We start from the raw sequence: 22,607 nt of genomic DNA on the forward strand, positions 1-22,607 counted from the left end.
AGGCCAAACTTATTTATTTACACACACTAATATATTTGGAAAGAAAACGTGTTGACTTGCTCAATACCTGTGACAGCAATTTGTTGTTATTGTCTTCTAGAATACGGACTTTGTTTTCCAACTGCCGAATGTAGTTTGAGGATGGATCTGAAAGAGACAGGAACACAGAGGAATCAAAATCAACAAGGTCACCTGGAATAAATAACCCATTAGCATTCTCATTTATTGCAATAGCATATGCTCTGCTTCCATACTGTATATTTCTTTTGTAAGTGGGTGGGGCACTCAGTTCCGCATGGATTGAACCAATCATCTGTGCCGTAAATAACATGTGACTTGATTCACTTGAGCCACAAGAAAATGACATGGAAAAACATGACCGGTAGATGCTGTAACTACAATATTATGAAGGCATAAAGTTTTTTTTCTATTGACAATAGTTTTTTCATATTCAAAAGTATGAGTACAGTATATTTTTACATTCTCCGTTTTTACATTAAAACGATCTGTTTTTAACAACAATACTGTTATTTATATACACCCAAGCCATCTTAATTGTTTGTATTGACAGCTCTGAATAGAATGCGTACGGTATGTGCACAGATGTGTAGTATTTCTTTACAAGATGAAATGACATGACGTCATTTCCCTGTGGCTTCAGATTGAATTGATTAGGCATAATTTATCATTCATGTGTTTTTTTAATTTAATGCTTTTGCGATTTGCTTCCTAACTGAGCTTTAAGCCTAAAATTAGCTGATGTCTGATAAACCTCTGCTGAATTTCTTATTAGTTTACTCAAGACACTGTGGATTCATGGCCAAAAGCATGAAAATGTGGTGTCCTGGTTTTCTAAAAAATGACCAAGGCAATAGCTCAAGATAAAAGCAAATAAAGAGTAATTACGATCTTCTATTGTAGTTCAGGAGTGGCATCACAGTGATATAAAAAATGATTCACCTCAACATAAAAGTTATAAAAACTAAAAATTAAGTAATAACACAGCAATATTGAGAATAAGCAGGTAGTTGTTGTGGAGATATCTGATATTACAGAAAACTTTATTCACTTAAAAAGCAACTTAATGCCGTCCAGTGCCTTTACCATACCTTTAAAAACGTATTTTAGACACGCAGGACTAAAACATGACTGCTTTTTTTTTAACTTCAAAAGATGGGCAGCATTTGTTATTAGCCTAACACTTAAACCCATGTCCATCTGGGTAAAAGCCCTCTGCAGTGGACAGTGAGGCAGCGCTGGACGGTTGTAAATCCACTGTGACACTAATCTAACTTCATCTGGTTCACTGAACCAAAGGCATGAGCCAAGCCGATTAAGAATGAACTCGGATCCATAAAACCCATGCTGCAGGATCCTCGTACAGAGTTCCAACCACAACCAAAAATTGTTCCAAACAGAAGCCACGGCTAGAAATATGACTCCACTATCTCAAAGCAATTTTGAAAATTTACTTTCCATCATTCTAGGCAGCTAAATGCTCTTGTCAGCATAACTCGCCATGCACAAGAGAGACCCAGACTCAACTGTAGTTTGTTGAGCTGGGCCTATGGGAGAAACAGAACTGTCCTTTTTTACTTTGTCATATGTCCCAGAGGCGGCCGCCTCTGTCAAATGTCGTGCCGCCACAGATTCTCGCCAAAACTATGTCGGGTGTCTTCACAAGAAATGCAACGTGCATTTAACTAGGGCTGTGTATTGGCAAGTGCCTCCCGATACGATGCATATCACGATAGATGGGACACGATACAATATATTGCTATGTATTTCGATACGAAACACATTTGCAATATGTTGCAATACTTTAAATAGAAAATGTAAAAAGTAGAGCTAGAAATACAACATGCTGTGCAACACCTGCGGTTTTCTGTAAGGATAAGTGTAAAAACATCCCTTACCTCTGCAGAGTGGCCATGATGTGCGATGCATGGACCTTTAGATCAGAGGTTTGGGTTCTCAAACTGTGGATTGCGCCCCTCAAGTGGGTAGCACAGGGGAATAAGGTGGCTCACGCAAGTCACTTGGCTGTTGTGGTGCATTACAGTTAAAACAATTAACATGGGCAGGTGTCACATCCGTGAAAGCACAATAAATGTCATTGTTACTTTTCTTAATAAACTTTTTGTCTAATGCACTGCAGAAGCCAAGTGACTTGTGTTATGACTTGCAAAGTTTACAAACAGCATTATTTTATATAACTCATTACTCCATTACTTATTTTGAAAACCAAAGCACACCCACACATCAGCTCTGAGAGCTCGAAGCGTTCTTATATTTTTCGCCATGCTCGCTTCCACTTACATTTGGCCGTATGTACTGTATATGACATATTTAAAAATATATATATCGATAGTAGAGGTATCACTATCGAAAAAAAAATATATTGCGATAGTTACATGTATCAATATTTTTGCACAGCCCTACATTTAACAGACTGTCATTTGTAACTGCAGTTGCGGCATTACGCCACAGTAGAGGCGCTGTTTCATTATCAGCACACTGAGGCGCTAAAAAGAGTTGCAGAACAAGCTGTGTTTTGCAGCTGTTTGTTTTGCATCCAAGCACGTTTAATTTCTTGAAATTCCTTAAATTGACATGACGTACATCATTGTAATGTCTTTAGCTGTGCAGGTGGATCGTTGAATCAGCGTATACTGTGCACAGCGAGTTCGCCAGTATGAACGCACATTGCTTTCAGAACGACTCGCACACGAATGACTCATTTGAACCGATTCATTAAACTATTGAACTTTTCAGTCACTAGCAAATATAAGAGATCATTGAATCATTTAAACTGAAGCACAGAGATGCAAGATGTGAATGAGCTTTGCTCATTTTAGTCATTTAGTAAGACTGGTTAATTCAGTTGGCTATAGTGGGCTGAAAAGTGTGATTAAATGATTACAAGCTTTATTTGATTAAAAAAAGATTTCTGTTTGGTTGAATAAGTCATGTTTTATATAACTTAATAATTGTCATTTTCATCTAATTTTATTAGAACTTTTAATATGTCAAATTCACTTTGGTTAAGCCACATAAAGGTGCAGTTTGTAGCAATTTTGCAGTAAAATATCCAAAAACCACTAGGCTAGTCTTATATATATATTTTTTTCAGCTGAGTACTTCTGAAATGTTTCCAACTACTTGTAAATCGTGAGAAAATCGCCATTCTAAACAGTGACACGGGGCTGTGCAGTCGCCTGTCAATGGCGTCATATCCGCGTTACCCTTTGTTACCGCCTTTACTGATGTAGAAACCGCATGACAACAGTGTCGTGGACAAATGTGGAAGTAGTGTCTAGCGTCTAGCAAGCCATTAGCTTTTTTCGAGCAGTCACTTATTTATGGACCACAATTATTCGCAACATTTATAAAACTTTACCTCATCCGCTAACATGATTTCTCGTTCCCGTCTGATTGATGGCCATCAGCGGTGGAGTTGAAGACATCCCATCATTCCACGCTCCTTCACAGCGTCATCAAGCTATGGCATTGTTGTTGTTTTGATCGTGCGCCCTCTAGCAGCATTTTTTACAAATTGCACCTTTAAAGGTACGGTAGGCCTATGTGTGTGTGTACAAGATCAGGATGGCACCACCTCCGCCTCATTTTGAGCCAGGAAAAACCCTGACTACACAGTGTTAGAACAAGATACAACCAACAAAATATGTAAAACTGAATATAGATGCAAAATGAAAATCTATGTCAAATAAAAAACAAAATTAAACCAAAACAGGAAGTGCTTCAGGAGTTGTTTATGTCTTGTGAAATGGTCTATAGTGAATTATAGTAAAATTACTATATTATAAATTAGTGCTGGGCAGCAATAAAAAAAATTAATTGCATGACTTTTCTGTGATTAATTACAGATGTTCATGTGTTTACGTCTTTATATAGTTAGACACAGACACTGACAACTCCATGAGTGTCACGCATGTAGTTTCACATCCGCGGTATGTTTTTACCACTGGATAACGCGAATCCATCTCCATTCCACATCGCAGGAATTATAGAGCACTACCTTTTAAGGGACGTCTTGATAGACTGGGATACAGCAATTCTCTGAGTTCATTTCTCCTTTTTATGCCATTTCTGATTTCTGCCGCAACATTTTCAGTCACTCATTCTCCTGCTCTATCACTTAACCAAAGCATACTTCAGCTGAGCTGCCTGTCGCCTCAACTCTGATTGGTTTTGTTCACGAGCTAGGTTTCGGACTTTCAGACTAAACCATTAACCATTTTTGGGGAGGGGATCACAATGATTTAGAAAAACGTTTTCACCAAATTGCATGCTTTTGTGGATTTCATTAAAATCTCATGTATACAATTAATGTATTAAAATTATTTACAAAAACAGATTTTGTGAGGCCCCTGGGCAGTGGAGGTCCCTAGAATTGTCAACACCTTTCACCCCACTAGCGACGGCCCTGTTTGCAAGCACAGTTCTGAACAGATGTACACACATAAAAACTACATTTTATGGAATAACTCCCAAAAAAGTTTGCTTAATTGCAGAAGAAAGATGTTTGGTAGTGAAGTTCCTTAAAGTTAAAAACAGATTTTCTGACATTTTAACACATTTACACTGTAAAAAATGATTCATGGCCCTAGTAAATATGGCTCAATTAAATAGTGAAAAAGTGACCTATTAGTCAGATATGGTGACCCATACCCGAAATGTGACCTCTGCTTTTAACCCATCCAGAGAGCAGTGAACACACGCAAAGCAAGTGGTGAACACACGTACACCCGGAGCAGTGGGCAGCTATCACTGCAGCGCCCGGGGAAGTAGCCTTGCTCAAGGGCACCTCAGTCGTTACCCTCCGGCCCTGGGAATCGAACCGGCAACCTACTGGTCACGAGTCCGACTCTCTAACCATTAGGCCAAAACAAAATTTATTGAGATTGCAGTTTGCTTAAAATAATGAGTAAACAAAGCAAGTAATTTTTAGTAAAGTCGCATGAATCTGGTTATTAGTCAATTTGACAAAACATTTTAAGATTTGGTTAGATCACGTGACACAGCAGCAGCCATTTTCTGAAAGTCATCTCCTCAGATGATAAAGGTGAGTAAACTTAACTTGTTGCAGGGCTCTCAAGTCTCACGCATTGAGCGTGAGACAAACGCATTTCAACCCGTTCACACGCTCACACGCCACACCTTGTATTTCTCACACAGAGAAATTTCCAGGATAACGCCCAAGCTGCGCCACTATTAGAAGAATCAAGTGAGTTCCCCATAGAGTTCAGAAGGCCCTGCCACGCACCAGCTAATCAAATAAAAACATAGCTACCGAACAGCCAATCAGAAAATAGCATTGCTGTATCCGGGTAAGATTTAGATATTCCCGCAACAACAACATTTACATTCTGATTCCAACGACACATTCTGTGATTCACAGGCTCGCTCAAATGAAGTGAAGTGAAAGTGACCTATTAGTCAGATATGGTGACCCATAACCGAAATGTGACCTCTGCATTTAACCCATCCAGAGAGTAGTGAACACACGCACAGCAAGTCGTGAACACACGTACACCCGGAGCAGTGGGCAGCTATCACTGCAGCGCCCGGGGAGCAAGTGGGGGTAAGGTGCCTTGCTCAAGGGCACCTCAGTCATTACCCGCCGGCCCTGGGGATCGAACCGGCGGGCTTCTGGTCACGAATTGATATTAGTACTGTAACTGATGTCTCTATTAAATTGATTATTTTAACATTAATTATAGCCATTCAACAATATAATTGAGAGCTATCATGAAATATACAGAAATTGAATGAAGTTCTCAAACACTTTACAGTCTTTAATGCTAAATTATCAATTAAATGCAGAAGAATTCTCATTAAAGCTACAAAATCACATTGATTTCTTCTTTTATTTTGTTCTTTGATTAACGTTAGTGACAGGAGTCACAGCAGCACGTTTAAGAACGTGGTCCCTTTAAGAGTGGTCTCAGTACGCAGATCTGACCGTCACCGCACTCCCATTTTCACAACTCTGCATTCATTTAAGATTTTATTTTACACTTTGAAGTCTTGCTTAAGAAAATTCTAGACAAAATGGGTTTTCTGACATAATCTTGTATGGTTTTATCCATTCAACACGAAAGAGAACTTAACACGGATGCACTGTCTGACAGAGATTCACCGACGCAGCCTTCAGCCCATGACTGTTTCCACCAGACTGGACCTCGCGTTGCGTTTTGCCGCGTCCCACAGTTTAGAAGCTGTCTATATTCATTGAACGCGTCAAAGCAACTGTTTAAAATCTCGCTTAAGTGGTTTAAAAGCCTGTACACGAATAAGAGCGTGATTACATAATGTAACGCTAGACAAAGAATGTCAAAACAAACAGATGCTGCGTTAATTGCGTTAAATATTTTTCACGCATTAATTTGAAAAAATTAATCGCATGCGTTAACGCGTTAACGTTGACAGCCCTAGTTTTATTATAAATGTCCTAATATTTACACACATACAACTGCAATAAGAAGATTCTTAAAATGTGTTTTATCATTTTATACCATTTTCTTTGATTCGATGTATGTGATTTTGGCATGTCCCTCACACTGCTAAGCTAACTTCAGTGAGTGTAAAAAGTGGAAACATTGCACAAAATATTTTTTGAATGTTCTTATTGTCCTCAACAATGTATTTAATAAAACAAATAATTTGGATAATTTATATTCTATTTTCATAATAATATTAAGCTTTTTGCATGCGTCCCTGTAATACGCCCTTTTCACATGACGTCACGCATCTTCCGTTCTGCCGCGAAGCAGTGTATCATTACTTCCGCTAGCACTCCAGTTCATAAGGTGGCGGTAATGCACCTATAAGCTGATTTGACAACCGCCAGTAAAACTCAAGAAGAAGAAGTTACTTCCGCTAGCGCCTCAGAATGGAGTTTACCAAGTCCCTTGCACATCTGCCACAAATACGTCTAGATGATGTACAACGTCTTGCAGACAAATTTTAGCTTACGACAAGATCAAAGCTAGAGAAAGGATACAAATTCTTCGTTGAACAGTACCTGTTTGATTATGAAGGTAAGTGTTTTGTTTTCTTTTTGTGTTAGCGAAGGTGCTAGGATAAGTACTTGAATACGTGTTCTGTCAGTTTTTTTTCTCACTGTTGTTAAATTCCAGCGTGACGGCAAAACGGAAGTTCTTCTTCTTCTTGTTTGTTGCAAGACGGATGTTATGATACACTGCTTTGCAAAAAGGCGGAAGTTAAGTGACGTCATTGTGAAAAGGGTGTATTGCTGTCTACCCTGTCATTTTGGGGTAAACGCCCCTTTAAGAAAGGGTCTGATGTCCTCAGTGACAGCCCCTCCCCCATTCTGCCTTTCCTCAGTGGAGAGGTTAAAACATCTGCAGCACACCACACACAGTAAGTATCTGCACTCATTTTTCCTAGTTTTCAACATAATGTATTTGTAGTTAAATGTTGTCAAGCATCACATGTCCACATTGTCATAGTGACATTTTAATTAACATAAAAACTTTTCAGTAATTGAAAATATATATCTTAAACAGTATACAGTCAGCTTTAACAGTGAATCCCTTTGCTAGCTGCAACTACACCATGTGTTCATCCCTGCTCATTTCAGCAGCTATTCTGACACTTGTTTAGTATTAGTTCTGATTCAGAAGGAAAGAAAAAGGAAAGAAAAGGAAAGAAAAAACTATTATACACATTTCACATTGTGAAAACCTTTGGCCTAGGCCATTTCATTATATTTTATCCAGACAATGTATAGTAGTAAATATTACATTTGTCTATTTCAAAGATGTCAGGGAAAAGGCAAATGAGCATTCTTTCATGCTTTGCTCTAAAGGATCAGCTCCCTAAAAGGGTGGCCAGGTCAGAGAAGGAGACTGTGGAGAAGACAGTAGATGAGGCAGTGGAGGAGACAGCTAGGGTGTCAGTAGAGGATGAGTCCATGGAAGAGACTGTGGAGGACACCATAGAGGAGACAGTAGAGAACCCACTGGAAACAGGGAAAAAGAGAGGATTAAGTAGAGCAGCCACCTATAGGTGTTTCTTTAAGAAGGAGTGGTCAACCCTACTGATGCTCAGTCTGTAGACAAGAGAACTCCTGTGCCCATCAAGGCGTGAGGGACATAATCAGGCATGTTGGCAGCCAGTTTGGGAGGCTTTCTAAAATAGCTGCATTAGTGTTAGTGCTCCCTCATTCAAATGCAGACGCTGAGAGGGTTTTCTCCATGGTTGGACTAAATAAAACCAAAACCAGGAACAGCTTGGCACTGGATGGAACTCTGTCATCCATCATGACAGTGAAAATGGCTGGCCTGGAACCACAGTGTTTCAAGTGGGAGCCACCAACCCATATAGTGTAAATCCCCCCAATAGTGTGAAGATACGTAAAATACGTAAAAATAAGTTTAATTGAGGTGGTGCACGTTTCTTAGTGTTTTAAATAAGCTCCTAGATATTAAATGTACAGAAACGTGCGTGCACAGCGCGCTTCAACTTTTGTGAGAAGAAATTTTATTTAAGTTGCTTAAATGAGATATATGGTAAACAATCACAACTGCCTACTTGCGTTGCGTTGCAACGCGACAAACGCCTTGTTGTTAATGGTTTCTGTTATGTTTTGTCATGAATGTCACATCTTGAGGTGCGGACAGGGTGTGACTGTTTACCGTGCGCTAGATGTGCAAGCTGCGAGGTGGAGACTGGAACAGCGGGCTCAAATCACTATGCATCGTGTTGGTTAGAAACCTCCTTAAAACGGCACACTGTCACTTTGCAGACACATACAGGAGAATTGTGTCGGCTAAGGCTAGTGATTATTTTTTCTTTTATTGTAGTACTTATAATTGTTTGTGTGTGTCGTAAATGCATATTTTGCATACTGAGCAGTGTAAGTGAACAAAACACAGAAGTGTTAAGTACAATCAACTTTGTTAGTGTGACATTACACTATGGCAATGTTGTGAAGTTCTGGTAAAGTTCCATTATGCGACTTTAATATATTTGTTTTATATTTTAGGAAAGCCAATTCCTCAATGAATGTTAAAAAAATCTTGGGAGACCTAATTTTCATAGTGAGGAACATACAGAACTAGGTAAGAACTTATGCAGAATCCACATGATGCAGCAGACCTGTGTGTGTAACATAACAGTTCATAATGATTCTTTACATTCTTTTAATTATCAGTATGTATATTTATATATTTTATACTATTCTAAATTGATATTATACATTAATATCATATTGCTTTGTTTCAGGACAATAATGGTGAAGTTAATTAACCTTGCAGAGCACACGGTAATCACCAGAGGGGGATCTCCAGATACTCCAGATCTCCATATTCAGCTCAACATCACTTGTAACATGCAAGCATACAACACCACACACAAACATAACGCTACACTGTTATCAAACGCACATACACACTCATTCATACAACACCACAAATATTAAAAACCATTAAAAACCACTAGCCTTAGCCATGTTGATGGTTACTGTTGTTATAATGTTGTCAGAATGCCTGTTATTTAGTATCGTTTATTTGTTTTTGTTGTACAATGAAATTTACATTTCTGAACTGCTGTGTTTCATGTTTAAATTATTCAGTGAAAAAATAAAGCTTTTAACATTTCACAGCTGTCCATTGTTTCTGTATTTTAGTAAAAATATTAATCTAAATGAGCTTACATTTTATCATGGGGGTAAACTAGACTTTTTTGGTACAAATAACAAAAATGTGTTAGTAAAACAACTTAAAATTGTGAGTCACACCAACCGAAAAAAATTAAGCAAAATCCCTGGCTGGGAATAGGGTCAGGGTTACTCAAAAATTTAAGCAATGCCTACTAAAGAATTTAAGGTAATGCTGCTAAAAAATTCATGTAGAACTGGCTTAAAAAATTGGTCGCAAAAATGATGCACTATATTTTTAAGTAACTTCAGCATAAATTTGAAAATGATAAGACTGATCTACTCACCATGTAGCTTTTAGAGAGAGGGACACAGTAATGATTCTTGATAAAAAAATGTAGGGGTGTGGCTAAAATCAGTGGTAACACTTTACTTGAAGGGGTGTTCATAAGACTGACATGACACCTTCATAATCATGAAGTCATGTCATGTCATGAATATGAAGACGATTTTATGCATGTTTATGACAACTGTCATTAAGTGTCATTCACTGATTTATGTCATTTTTACTGCAAAGATGACATTGTTTGAGTTGTCTTTGTTATGACAACTTGACATAAAGCAATACTTAATACCCTGTCAATCTCCTTCATATTCATGACATGTGTCATGTCATGATGATGAAGGTGTCATGTCAGTCTTATGAACACCCCTTCAAGTAAAGTGTTACCAAATCAGTCACAGCCAATGGACTAAAACATACACGGTTTTGGCATGTTTTTTTTTTACATGAAAATCCGGGACACATTTTTTTTTACATAAAGTTTAATCATTTAAAAATAAATGATAAAATAAATATTTTTTGAACTTCACTTTTTTAAAAACATAAAAAACATATTTTTAAAAACAACAATGGAAAAAAATGCAAACCATTTTTTAAATATAATTTTCATAAGTTGGGTTTGGGACACCCATCTCCCAATTGAAAGTACCCAATAAATGATGATTTTATATATATTAAGCTTACTGACATTATAAATATTACTGTGGGTTTCGAAAGATGATAGAAGGATCTTAGCAAACAACTAAGATTTGAATACTTTAATGCTTTTTAAATGTGTTTTTTTTATGTGGGACCGCAGTTTGCACGAATTCTGTAGAATGGCCCATATAGAAAAGAGGTTGGTGGGTTGCTTCCCTAAAATTTGTCAGAGGTCAATTCTGATAAGTTGACAAGCAGTAGGAAAAAATATACAAAAAATAACTGTTTCTGCCGTTCTCATCTACCCCAGTTTCAAAACTGTTCCTCCTGAACGCATCTAAGTATACTGTGCTTACTGTGGTTCATACGGCAAAATATTAAATGCTCCCTAATTTGTTGGACACTTTGAATAAAAAACATCTGCTGAATAAATAAATGTAAATGCTTAAAAGTATTTTTTAACAGCGTTTCAAATTCAACCTTATTTTGGTGCCAATGTATCTGTCACTTGGAGCTAACAAATCTAGGCAGATGTCAACACGAATAAGTTGCGTGACATGCCCTCATTCTCAAAAAACATGAACAAAACTACACAAGCTAAAGGAAAATGTGACCTTGACAAAAATAAATATGGGCTCACTTGCAAAGAGAATAAACATGGTTTGTGTCGACCACAATCTGTTTCTGTCACAAGGACAAAACTTTAGAGATTTAGAAACAAAAACTCAAAAGCCGAGTGCTGTGTTCAGTTGCCACTTGCTGTTCAATGTAAATCTGGGTCCTGCAGTAAAACTAGTTCAATGCAATACAGCTGAAGGCACCCACAGAAAATAGAGTTACTGTTTAGAGGTCCGCACTATTTCTCCTAGACATAAATGAGATTAAAATGAAAGCTAATGGAAACTTTTGGTTAGGTCTTCTGTTTTTCAGATACTGTATTTCTCCTGTGAAAGGGATAAAAAAATCGATTCGCCAAGTCTGCGTTCAAAAGACAATATTTCAGTATGAGCAAACTCAAAAATGAAATCTTCAAATTTACCCAAATCTACTGTATATCAGTTCACCCATCACCAATATTTGAGCAATTGTCGAATCTCTGTGAGCATCCTCTGAACAATAAAAATGTCCTCTGAGTAAATGAACTAAGAATCCATAACATTAAAATTCTGAAAACCGAGAAACATAAAATCATTAGAGCACAAGCACATACTCATCAAATGGTGATCAGCAATTCGTGCATGTTAGCTCAGTGAAGTGACACGATTGCGGCGTGACGCTGGGTGAGCAAGTGGGGGTGGGGTAGAGAGTCGTTCCCTCTCGCTTTGTCGCTTCCAATCGCATCAGCAATGCCATGACCCACTTCCATATACCCGCGGCTGCGGCACAAAAATCACAAGGGAATTTACAGGATAGGCCACATGGGCAACAACTGTTAACTTGTCATCCTAACATTATGAGCACTCCTTTCCAACACGAGTCACACCCAAAGCTCAAAAGAAGCTGGCTTTGAGTAACACTTGAGTTGAACGCAAAATTCAGACTAAACACAATCCGCTTTAATCCGCAGGAATGCTGTCGTTCAACTTCCTGGGACATCTGTTGCAACACTGGGCGTTCCTCGCTGCGTGCGTGCGTGCATGCATTTTAAATACGAGTGAAATGCAGTGTGTTTATACCGTCATGAACGACTCTGTAGGTCAAGGAAGAACTCCAAGAGAAACCTTAAAATGGGCGTGTGCAGGAGTTGCTGGATCAATTGCTGCAAGATGTGGCAGTCCGAGCAGAAACAAGAGTCTCTACAATAATTCATTCCATGCTGCCTGACCTCATTCTGCTCGAAAATACAGCACGGCAGACAATGCAACTTAATTTAAAGAGCGGGGGGAAAGCTACAGACAAGGGGGAGAAAAACTTCTCTGAATCTACTGTTTGTCTGAATCTTAAAAGCTTTCGTTCTGTCACTGAGGGAATAGGCTAAACCACAGGAATGTTACAGAAAGTAAGAAATAGGTAGACAGACATGATGTTGCCATGTTCATGTTTAGATAGTGTTACTATCAGGATTTAGACTGGGATCCATCAGTTTTTTTTATTATTGTTCATGCTTACAGTTGGGTGTTTTAAAGAGCTTTGGCCAGGAAATCCCATAAGAAAAATCACAGATGAGATTATTTCTCAAAAACATCAATAAGATTAAATGGAGAGTAAATGGAAACGCTTGCTTAAGTCTCCAGAGTTTCGGATAGTTCTCATAAAAATGACCCAAATCCTGATTATTTTACCTCGATATTTTACACCTCCACAGTTCTTGAGTGCTAGTTCTCAACACTAGCTCTTGTTTAATTGCATTCATTAAACATTTTCTATGAGTTATTAAACTCTACAAATGAAGTAAGTGATAATGTATAGGCAGCAGGTTGTTTTTGCAGAATAAACCCGGTGTCTTGTTTCACACTGAAGGGGTTTATTCTTGCGATAACAACTGGCTGTATGTACATTATCCCCTTATTACATGGCTACTTACCTCATAAGTAAGTTACGAAACATGAAATTTATTAGCTCATTTATAATGGATGCAGACCTTCCACGAGGAAAACTCGTTTACTCTCGGTTTTATCATTTGTAAATATAAAGTCATACACGTTATTAAAATACATATTTATATTTATTTTTGTGTAATACTGTATTAAACTGTGCCCGAGAAAGTGATTTGCGGCATCCAGGTTACCGTGTGTTATTAGTTTTGAGCGGATGTTATCTGGAAAATCAGACCTTGGAATGTCGCGATTGGCCAATCAGAATCAAGTATTCCAGAGCACTGTGTAATAATATTAAAAATATAAAAAATTATTATAATTATTATTAAAATCTACAGTATGTCTGTAATGCCTTGAAAGAGAAAATGTGTGAAAATAACGTTCTTCTAAATTCTAAGAAATGATATATTGAAAAAAAACAAATACTGATACTAAAGTAAATGATGCAGTTATTAATGGCTCAAACACAAATAAATGGCCTTGTTATACCTGGTTTCAAGCTGCGTTTTTGATAAAGGACCACCATAGAGGGCCGAGCAGTGAAGCATGCAGCACACAAGTTCAATCTGACAAGGCCTAGCATTGAGTAAAAGGTCACGTTAGTAGTTAGTGTTCAGTCAGGGATGAGCGTCATCTTCCCCGCCACAACACAGGGTCACCTGCCCACCTGTTTGTTTGGCATTGTGAATGAATATTAGCATATTGCTAAGTACCTACTAAGTATTACCAAACATTCTTCAGGGTGGTCTTTCAAAAGAGTCCAGCTGTCCAAGGTCAAAAGTCTGAGCGGACATTTTGATGAGCTTATGCTCCTATAGTCTGAGTCTCTTAAATGTACGTCAATGGGATTTTCTCAGCCATTTTGTCCCACACTAATATGACTGTATTGTAATATGAAAAGCACACTTTCCTTAAAGTTCATAAACAAGCTAACACCCAAAGTGAAATGACTCTACACCCACAATCATAAACTTAGTTCTTTAGTTTAATCATTGACTTTAACAGTGACCTTGATCCTCACGTGAGCACACAAGTACACAGTCACGAATGAATGGTGAATCACCTCCTCATGGAGATAAGTGCCGGTTATTTATCTACTCTGTAATGATAGTGAAAAGGCTTCCAATGTTGATGTTTTGAAAAGGTGAAGGAACGTTTAAACACATTTGCCTATCCCAGTTAAACATGTAGTGTCAACAACTAAGTAAGCCATTGGTAGGTGGATTTCCCAGAGAAGAGTCTCTGTAGTGCTATCAAAATATTATTCTCTGTGTCCGAGTATCCCAAACAGCCGATGGCATAAGTGTGGGGCAGGACTATCTGTTTGTCTAACCAAAGACAGATGATAAAACTGTTTGGAAAATTAGTTTGAAACAGTTGTTATTGAAAAGTGATTAATTCGACTCCTATGGCCATGAGTGCCTTCATATTGTGCAATAGCGCTTTAGGTGACCCAAGTTCGAGTCCTGGCTCGTGGTCCTTTTCTTGATGCCTGTGCTCTCACACACCATATAACCTCCTGTTCTTTTTATACAGTCCTACTGAATAAAGGTTAAAAAGGAAGTGATATTTTTATTTGGCGAAATTAATAGTGCAGAAATGACACACTGCAGCTTTAAGAGGGGTGTTACAATAACTATTAATGCTACTCTTATTAATCATAATAATTCAATCGTATGTTTCGAATTCACCTGGGAATTTTAAGAATGTTTGGAGGACAAAAACTGTAGAAGGTTGTAAAAAATGGTGAACCGACAATATAAAAAACAACATAACCCTGCCCAGAGGTGGGTAGAGTAGCCAAAATCTTTACTCAAGTAAAAGTACAAGTAACTAGAGAAATTGTTACTCAAGTAAAAGTAAAAGTCACTATTTTAAAAATTACTTGAGTAAAAGTAAAAAAGTATGCAATGAAAAAACTACTCAAGTAGTTAGTTACTTAGTTACTTTGTATCTGATTATATAGGCCTACTACATAAAATTAATATTAACGCCAATATTTTAATATTACATTTTAATCAATATTTTTAATTATCATAAGCAGATATCTTTGCAATATAATAGAGAGACAGACTAAAGAATAGACAAACACAGAAGAGACAAGCATTTCTGTAAATTTCATCTAGTCCTGATGTCAATGTAGTTTACACAACTTATTTAGAATAATAGACCATGTCAAACTAAAGCATTAACTAAACTCAGAGCATTTCCTAAGATGATCTAGAACATCTGCAGTGCTCTCTTAAATGAAATACACATTTTTGAACAAAGCTCATGTTTTCTCGTGTTGTGTCACGTGTGTGTTGTGAAACGCTCTTACCTGTAAACATACAGTAAACAGTGAACCACACGCCCATCAACACGTTTTCTTCCTTCTGTTCTTCAAATGTATATTTCTGCAAGCCCACGTCTCTGTGTCTGACAGGTAACGCGCATGTTGCTGTGTCTGACGAACAGGTCGCGCGGGTGCGCGCATATGGCGGGCATTTATCATCGCTGGCAAACAATATGACACATTTGCAGTTTTGATTGTATAGATATAGATTAATATCCACTTCATCCAACGCTCTTTGTGTTCTGCGTGTTCTTAAGTTTCGCGCTACGAGGAGTGAGTAATCCTGCTTCAGATGATTCCGATCGTGCTGCGAACTGAACAAATCATTTGAACTGATTCATTAGCCTATTCAAATGGTTTTGCCCATTGTTCAATTAATGCTTTCAAAAGAATCGACTCAAAGAATCGATCACTCGGGAATGCCCGTAAAAAGAGACGACAACCTTGAAATAAACAACGCGTTTTAAAAAGCATATTTTAAAATGAAGGAACGAAGGAACGTCACGCAATGTAAGTTATGTAACGAAGTAAAAGTACAGATATTCTATTACAAATTTACTCAAGTAAGAGTAAAATTACACACTTTTAATTTTACTTAAAAAGTACATATTTTCCAAAATGTTACTCAAGTAAATGTAACGAAGTAAATGTAGTGCGTTACTACCACCTCTGACCCTGCCCAAAGAACCCCTGCTGAATAAAACCATAGAAACCATCAAAGAAATTCTAATGGTTAACCCAGTGGCTGTTTTGCATTTATAGTGGGTTTTGGCCATTATTCCAGCAGGATTTAATATCCCACCAGAAGAATCCATCACATACCAATAGACACCATTACAGTTTTCATAAAAACCAATATAAATCCCTTTAAAACCATTACAACTTCTTTAATGGTTTCTGTTTTTTTTCCAGCAGGGACAATAGACGTAATGGATGTAATGGTTATAATGGGAACTGTACTGTATGTAATGGATACTGTAATGGTGTCTACTGGTATTTGATGGATTTTATTGAAGGGGTGTTATCTGGCAGATGGGGAACAATACAACACCATTACATTCTACAGCAGGAAAGCCTTGAACTATCCTAAGAATGGTGAACAGTACATGACAGAACAAAGAAAAACATGACCATCTGACCAAACTGCAATCAGAAAATATGTCCACTAAGTTCAACTTGAAATGTTAGCTTTGTCAGAAAGGGCAGAAGCTAAATAAAGTGAATGAAAAGTAAAACTTCAATAGGAATACACTGGAGGCTCACATTTGGAGAATTCAAGTTCATGCAGCAGTTGTGCATTCCATCATCTTTCTCCAGAAGAATAAAACGTGGTCTAAACCTTGGTTTGATGGTCCACAAGTAATTTAACCAAGTGTGAAAACAGTCCCAGATGCTACAATGAAATAGTTAGAGACATAAAATAATGTACGTTTTACACCTAAAATCCATCCCGTAATCCCTCAGGACTACTAGCTCTGTAAAGTAAATGTTGGTCACATGAGACCACAGCAGGAAAACAACATTTCCTCAGGGAACAAAAGACACATCCCATTTTCAGGCATAGCTGAGCACATCATAGCTACTACAATACTCAATAAATATTTAATGCACAGCCAGACTCCGAGATCAACAAGGGCGATGAGATTCCTCTCAGTTAAGATAACATAAAAAACTGCTGACTTTGTACAAAATGTTCTTACCACAATACCACATGAAAATAAATTAATATCGGATAAATTTCAAACTTTCTTTTCGTCATCTGGTTTAATTTTTCTTTGCAAAACATTCATTGCTAAGACCAAGTTGCCACATTTAGTTTTTAGTTAAAATAATTATTGCAAACTCTGTTTGCCATGTTGTCCTAATAGAGGCATAGGTCACACATAAATGAAAATTCTTTCATAATTTACTCATGTGATTTCAGACCTGTATGACATTCTTCCTTCTTCATAACACAAAATATAATATTTTAAAGAAAGTTGCTAACCAAACAACATTGGCCCCCATTGACGTCTAATGTATGGACACTTCAAAATTTCAAAAAATATCTTTTTTTGTGTTCAACAGAAGAAAGAGTCATATACAGGTTTTCAACGACATGAGGGTGAATGAATGATGACAGAATTTGTATTTTTGTAGAACTATCCCTTTGATAATAGGTGTGATCAACCTCTCTTTTGCTGAACACCATAATTATGAAAACTGTTTTTCCAAGCAATCACACACCAATATACTATCCGCATAATTCACGTGTAGCCACTTGTAATTCTCTTAAGATCAGACAAGCTCATACAGGGCAGGCCGTCGCGTTTGTCTGTGTATTAAGCCATTTATTGACTGGTGGGTGGTAAAGCGTCTGTAATATCGTTCAGCAAGATTCCCCAGAGTGTGGTTTAAGTAATGCTGACACCACACGCCGCAGAAGTTCAATGCATCCTCACGGTCGCGGGTATGAGTGTGAGCTCACCGCTGGCAACTGCAACACTTATGTAACCCAAGACGCCAATGTGTTTATCTGGGAAGACTTGCACTTCAATTATCTGTGTTGTTCCTGGGCAAATACAAATGCAAATCCTTCTCTGACATATACCACTAACACAGGAAAGAGGATCAGATATTTTACAGTATATTTCTATTTCTACTTCTACTTTTATAATTTTTTAGGAAGATTGGTCAAAAATGATTAAAATAGGCTGTGAATGTACTCTTAAAGGGATACTCCACCAACAAAATAAAAAATCTGTCATGAATTAGCAACCCTCTAGTTGTTCCAAACCTGTATACATTTCTTTGTTTGATTGAACACAAAGATATTTGGAAGAATGTTAGTCAAATCAGATTAAATTTCTTTTTTCTGATGAACACAAAGAAAGCTATTTGAAAGAATGCTTATAACCAAAGAGTTCTTGGACCGCATTGACTCCCATAGTAGGAGAAATTACTTAATAATTTCTTGGTTTTGCACTTTTGAGTACCATTGTAATTTGTCCTACTATGGTATGGGGTCCAAGAACTGTTTGGTTACAACAGTCGTCCAAATATCGTTCTCTGTGTTCAACCAAACAAAGAAATTTATACAGGTTTGGAACAACTTGAGGGCGAGTAATTCATTACAGAATTGTCATTTATCCCTTTAAGTGTATCTTAAATTTGCACAACATAACTTTGAAGCAAGCATTTCCTAGTTTCACTACAAGAATTCACTCCTAACAAAAACATCCTTCTAAGCTGAAGCTTAAGTTAATTCAATGACAATTCCTCGCAGTTACAACCTAAGCAGACAGATAGCAAAAAATAAGAGAACTATTCAAGACTAAAAAAACAAGAGTCTGGGTGGCTCCGAAGAATTTGACTGGAAGTGTTCAGAACAACATGCACGAGCATGTACAAATATGTCCTTTACAGTACATGCTTGTGCTTGGTCACAACACTTTGGCACAATTCCGTCTACCATTTATGTAACGGTTTTAATTGCATAATTAACAACAATATTATGCAAGAGCTGTAGTGCAATGAAAATGTTTCACACAAGGCCTCATAACGCAACTAATTCTCAAGTTTTACTTCTGCTCTCACATCACTGTGCAGTGTATGAATGAAAACATTTATAATACTATAAACTGCAATGACATATTTAGGTCATCTTTACTCCGTAGCAATCATCATTGTGGCCTTAACCTGGTCGTTTTTAATGGCACCCGTTTATGCTTCTTTGGTCAGGGCACCTTGTTATTATCTCCCCACAGGTTATGCAACCGACCCTGGAAAAACATCACTTCAACATGCTAATGAACCACAGCCATGCCACCCTTCTTCTCCAAGCCATGTTTTTCTATGAGGAATAAAGCATATTCCTATGCACCAGGTCAGAGAAAGATCTCTTGGAGAGTGTTTGTGCGAGGATTACTTTAGCTTCATCTCAGCTTTCCAAGTCTCTTTTTCGCCTTGTGGGATATTGGAGGTGTGAATATAAATGCATGGCTGCGTGCCGCCTCCTCCTCTACACCAGGCTTGGGCTTTTAGATCATAGTGACATTCCAAGACTCCATGGTGTCCTGTTAAAAACCTATTGTTGTGTTCAAAAGTACATCTCTGCTTTCAAAGCCTAAGGAACACCAGAAATGTTGCTCTTCTTGCGAAAAAGATCAACATCTACAATCTCCGGCCTCCAGGAGTTCACACGTCCCACTGGGCAGCAATGAGACGCACTGGTGGAGCCGAGGCTGAGACCGCAATGCGGAGACCTCAGACGGGCTCTGACTTCATCTGATGGAAATGGGCTTCTGCTGAGTTTTTACAGCACCCTGACTGACGCATCTGTGGTGAGATCGGCCGGTGGCGGTATCTTTCTTTGCCTTCACCAGATTTCCAGTTAGTGTGGGTTACGTAAGACCCTTCTTCTTTTTCTTTAGCACCACAAGCACAGTGTGCATGGCGCAAGAACAATTTCTATCTTTGTCACTCCATGTGTTTTTAAGACTGTTTCAAGGTAAGACATGTACTTTATTTTGAGACTCGATGCTTGCTCCATATTCATATGATGGCAGGTTTTCCAACAAGCCTTGAACTGCTTTGAAGTAAAAAAAACAGTGACAATGGCACGGGCGAAGATAGCGCACACTCCAAAAACACAAAAACTGGCATCCTAGCAACAAGAGACTTAACAGTCTCTTGCTTGCGCTGCAAAATCGACGGATTCAGAGACTCAACCCAAGAAAAGCACGTCTTAACCCTGCAAAGAGTCACTTTCATCTTTTACACCCTTGTGAACCCCTCGCAAGAATGTTTTCTTAACCTTTGTTCGTAATTTGTGTACAGAACCATTTGCAAGGGGGGCAGCAAGATATCTGATATAAAATAGTGAGCTGAATGATATGTCCTTATGTGACACACATCTCTGTTTCACTTCATTTTAGTGATGCAGAACATAATCTCCTCAAATCTTTTATGAACTGTAAGCCACTTGACTAAAGCTGGTAAAAAAAAAACGAGTTCTGATTACTTGGCAGATTTTTTCATATCAGGCTCTCTATAGAATATATGTTTACAGCAATGCACAGAAAAAAACGATTTAATTTCGCTACATAAAAAGAACCTCATCACTAAATAATAAAAGCGTTTGTGGGTTGTTTTAAGACATTAGCTAAGGTCTACTTTACGGTTGAGGCGCGTCTTCATACAATGCAAGCTGCGCAGACACGCGTCGTCTTTATACAGTTATAAACTGTGCTTTCTCTTTATACAGCGCGAGCTTCACAATTATAAAGTCAGGCCAGTCTGTACAGCGCGAGCTTATATGCCCCTTAGCCTTGTTCATATTTGTATACAAAGTGATTTGCAGCACAGAGCAGCGAGAATCACGTCACGAAAGTGAAACATTTGTTGGAATCACGATGCTGTCTCACCATCTTGATGTCTGTCAGCCATCGGCGATGGACGTTGGCATCGTCTATCGGCCCAACCCTAGTCTACTTAATAGAGAAAAATAAAGAAATAACTATTACAAAAATTTATGAGAATTAGCACCTTGTTCATTTTATGCACATTTTTCCAAGTGTTAAGTAAATTGTAACTTTTTGTTAAACAGTTATTTCAAAACATACTTCCCTTACGTTGTTTCACAGCTGTAATCTTATAAAAATGTTTTACAATTTGAGTGTTGTCAAATATTTTATGGGACATGACAGTTCAAGGTTATTTGACTTCAACACGCATACACATAGTAAACAAGTAAAACAACCCACAATTGTTATTTTATTTCAGATATTTCAGAGAGGATAATCTGGAGGCAAATGTATTAACTTTTAAAGTAAAAAAGAAAATATTTTAATTGTAAAAACAAGTATAAAATATATTCAACAATAAAATCAAATATTTTCTACAGTGGCTGCGTCTAAAGTCCCAGTGAAATAAAAAATTACAATGCCTATTTTTTCATGAAATACTGCAGCGTGTATTGTAAATTGTTTTTTAATGTGGTTCATTTTCTTTTTAAAAATCGTATGCCCTCATAAACATTAGTTAAAATCTGAAAATGCACTTCTGTCCTGTAATGACTATCCCTCTTAGACGACTTATGTTAGACTGCTAGGGCGGAGCATCCGTTAACTCCTCCCCTTCAACGGTCAGTCTGCTGCCAGTTCCATTTCAAAATGCAATGGCTGTTTTTTATACATTCAATCAAATCGCAGAGAAATACGAAAGCCACGCCCGCTATTTTTATCTTAAAAATTCCCTTTCACTCGGAAATGCGTCAAAACACAGAAGTAAAAACGATCGCAACTTCCGGTTCACGGGGACTTTAATGCATCTATTTCTGCCACACAATTGTATATCCAAAAGGATTCCAGCAATTTATGCAAAAATGCAGAAGACTGAATTGTCTTTGTCTTTTATTAACTTTTTATTTTTTAGATGTTTGCTATTAAATATGCATCTACTGTATGTTCTGTATGGTTGAGCAAAAAAGGGTTAAAATACACTATATAAATGTGTCCTAATTTGAACTTCAAATGTCAAAATGAGACAAACATCATCTAGACACTGTACTCATCTAACCCCCACCACTAGAGGTGGGCGGAATGGGCAAAAATCAATTTCACGGAATGAGTCATTTTATTTCATGGTAACGATATATTTCATGAAACAATCTCCCATTAAAATTCTATATTTTATACCTCATTTTTCTTAGATTGATTTAACTAATTTATTTATTCCAGTTCATTTAAATGCTCACCATAGTTAAAATGTAGGCAAGTTATGAAAATGTACTAAAGACATCAAATTAAGTTCTGATAATCAGTTGTATTATTTATTCATATTTATCTTCTGGCTATATCATATGTATACAGTAGGAAGATAGACAACATATATAACAATAAAGTATGAATATGCATAAACAATGAGAGTACAGTATATGACTAAACTGGTGTTCATGGGGTCTGTACTGTAGGTCTTTATCGCTCTTCACTCTCTATTAGATGAGCACTTTTAGTGTGTTGCGACTCTCTGTCTTAAGGTTTGTTTATTCTCGGGCTTGTTTTTGCACTGCGAGTCTCTGGTGACTCCTCACGCGTCTCCCAAAACTGGAGGTAGAAGCGCGTCACA

The 22,607-nt window shown here is 37.6% G+C and overlaps 1 protein-coding gene across 2 annotated transcripts in view; it reads right to left on the reverse strand.

The window, feature by feature from the left end:
• The window catches only part of ccdc85cb (coiled-coil domain containing 85C, b), a 55,928-nt gene that overhangs the window by 23,376 nt on the left and 9,945 nt on the right, over positions 1 to 22,607 (reverse strand). For both annotated transcript variants that reach the window (XM_057353828.1, XM_057353827.1), the window contains exon 2: positions 68 to 147. In XM_057353828.1, the coding sequence (XP_057209811.1) occupies positions 68 to 147 (80 nt within the window). The remainder of the gene's footprint in view (positions 1 to 67; positions 148 to 22,607) is intronic.

Source organism: Triplophysa rosa, linkage group LG15 (assembly GCF_024868665.1).
Source record: "Triplophysa rosa linkage group LG15, Trosa_1v2, whole genome shotgun sequence".
Classification (NCBI taxonomy): domain Eukaryota; kingdom Metazoa; phylum Chordata; class Actinopteri; order Cypriniformes; family Nemacheilidae; genus Triplophysa; species Triplophysa rosa.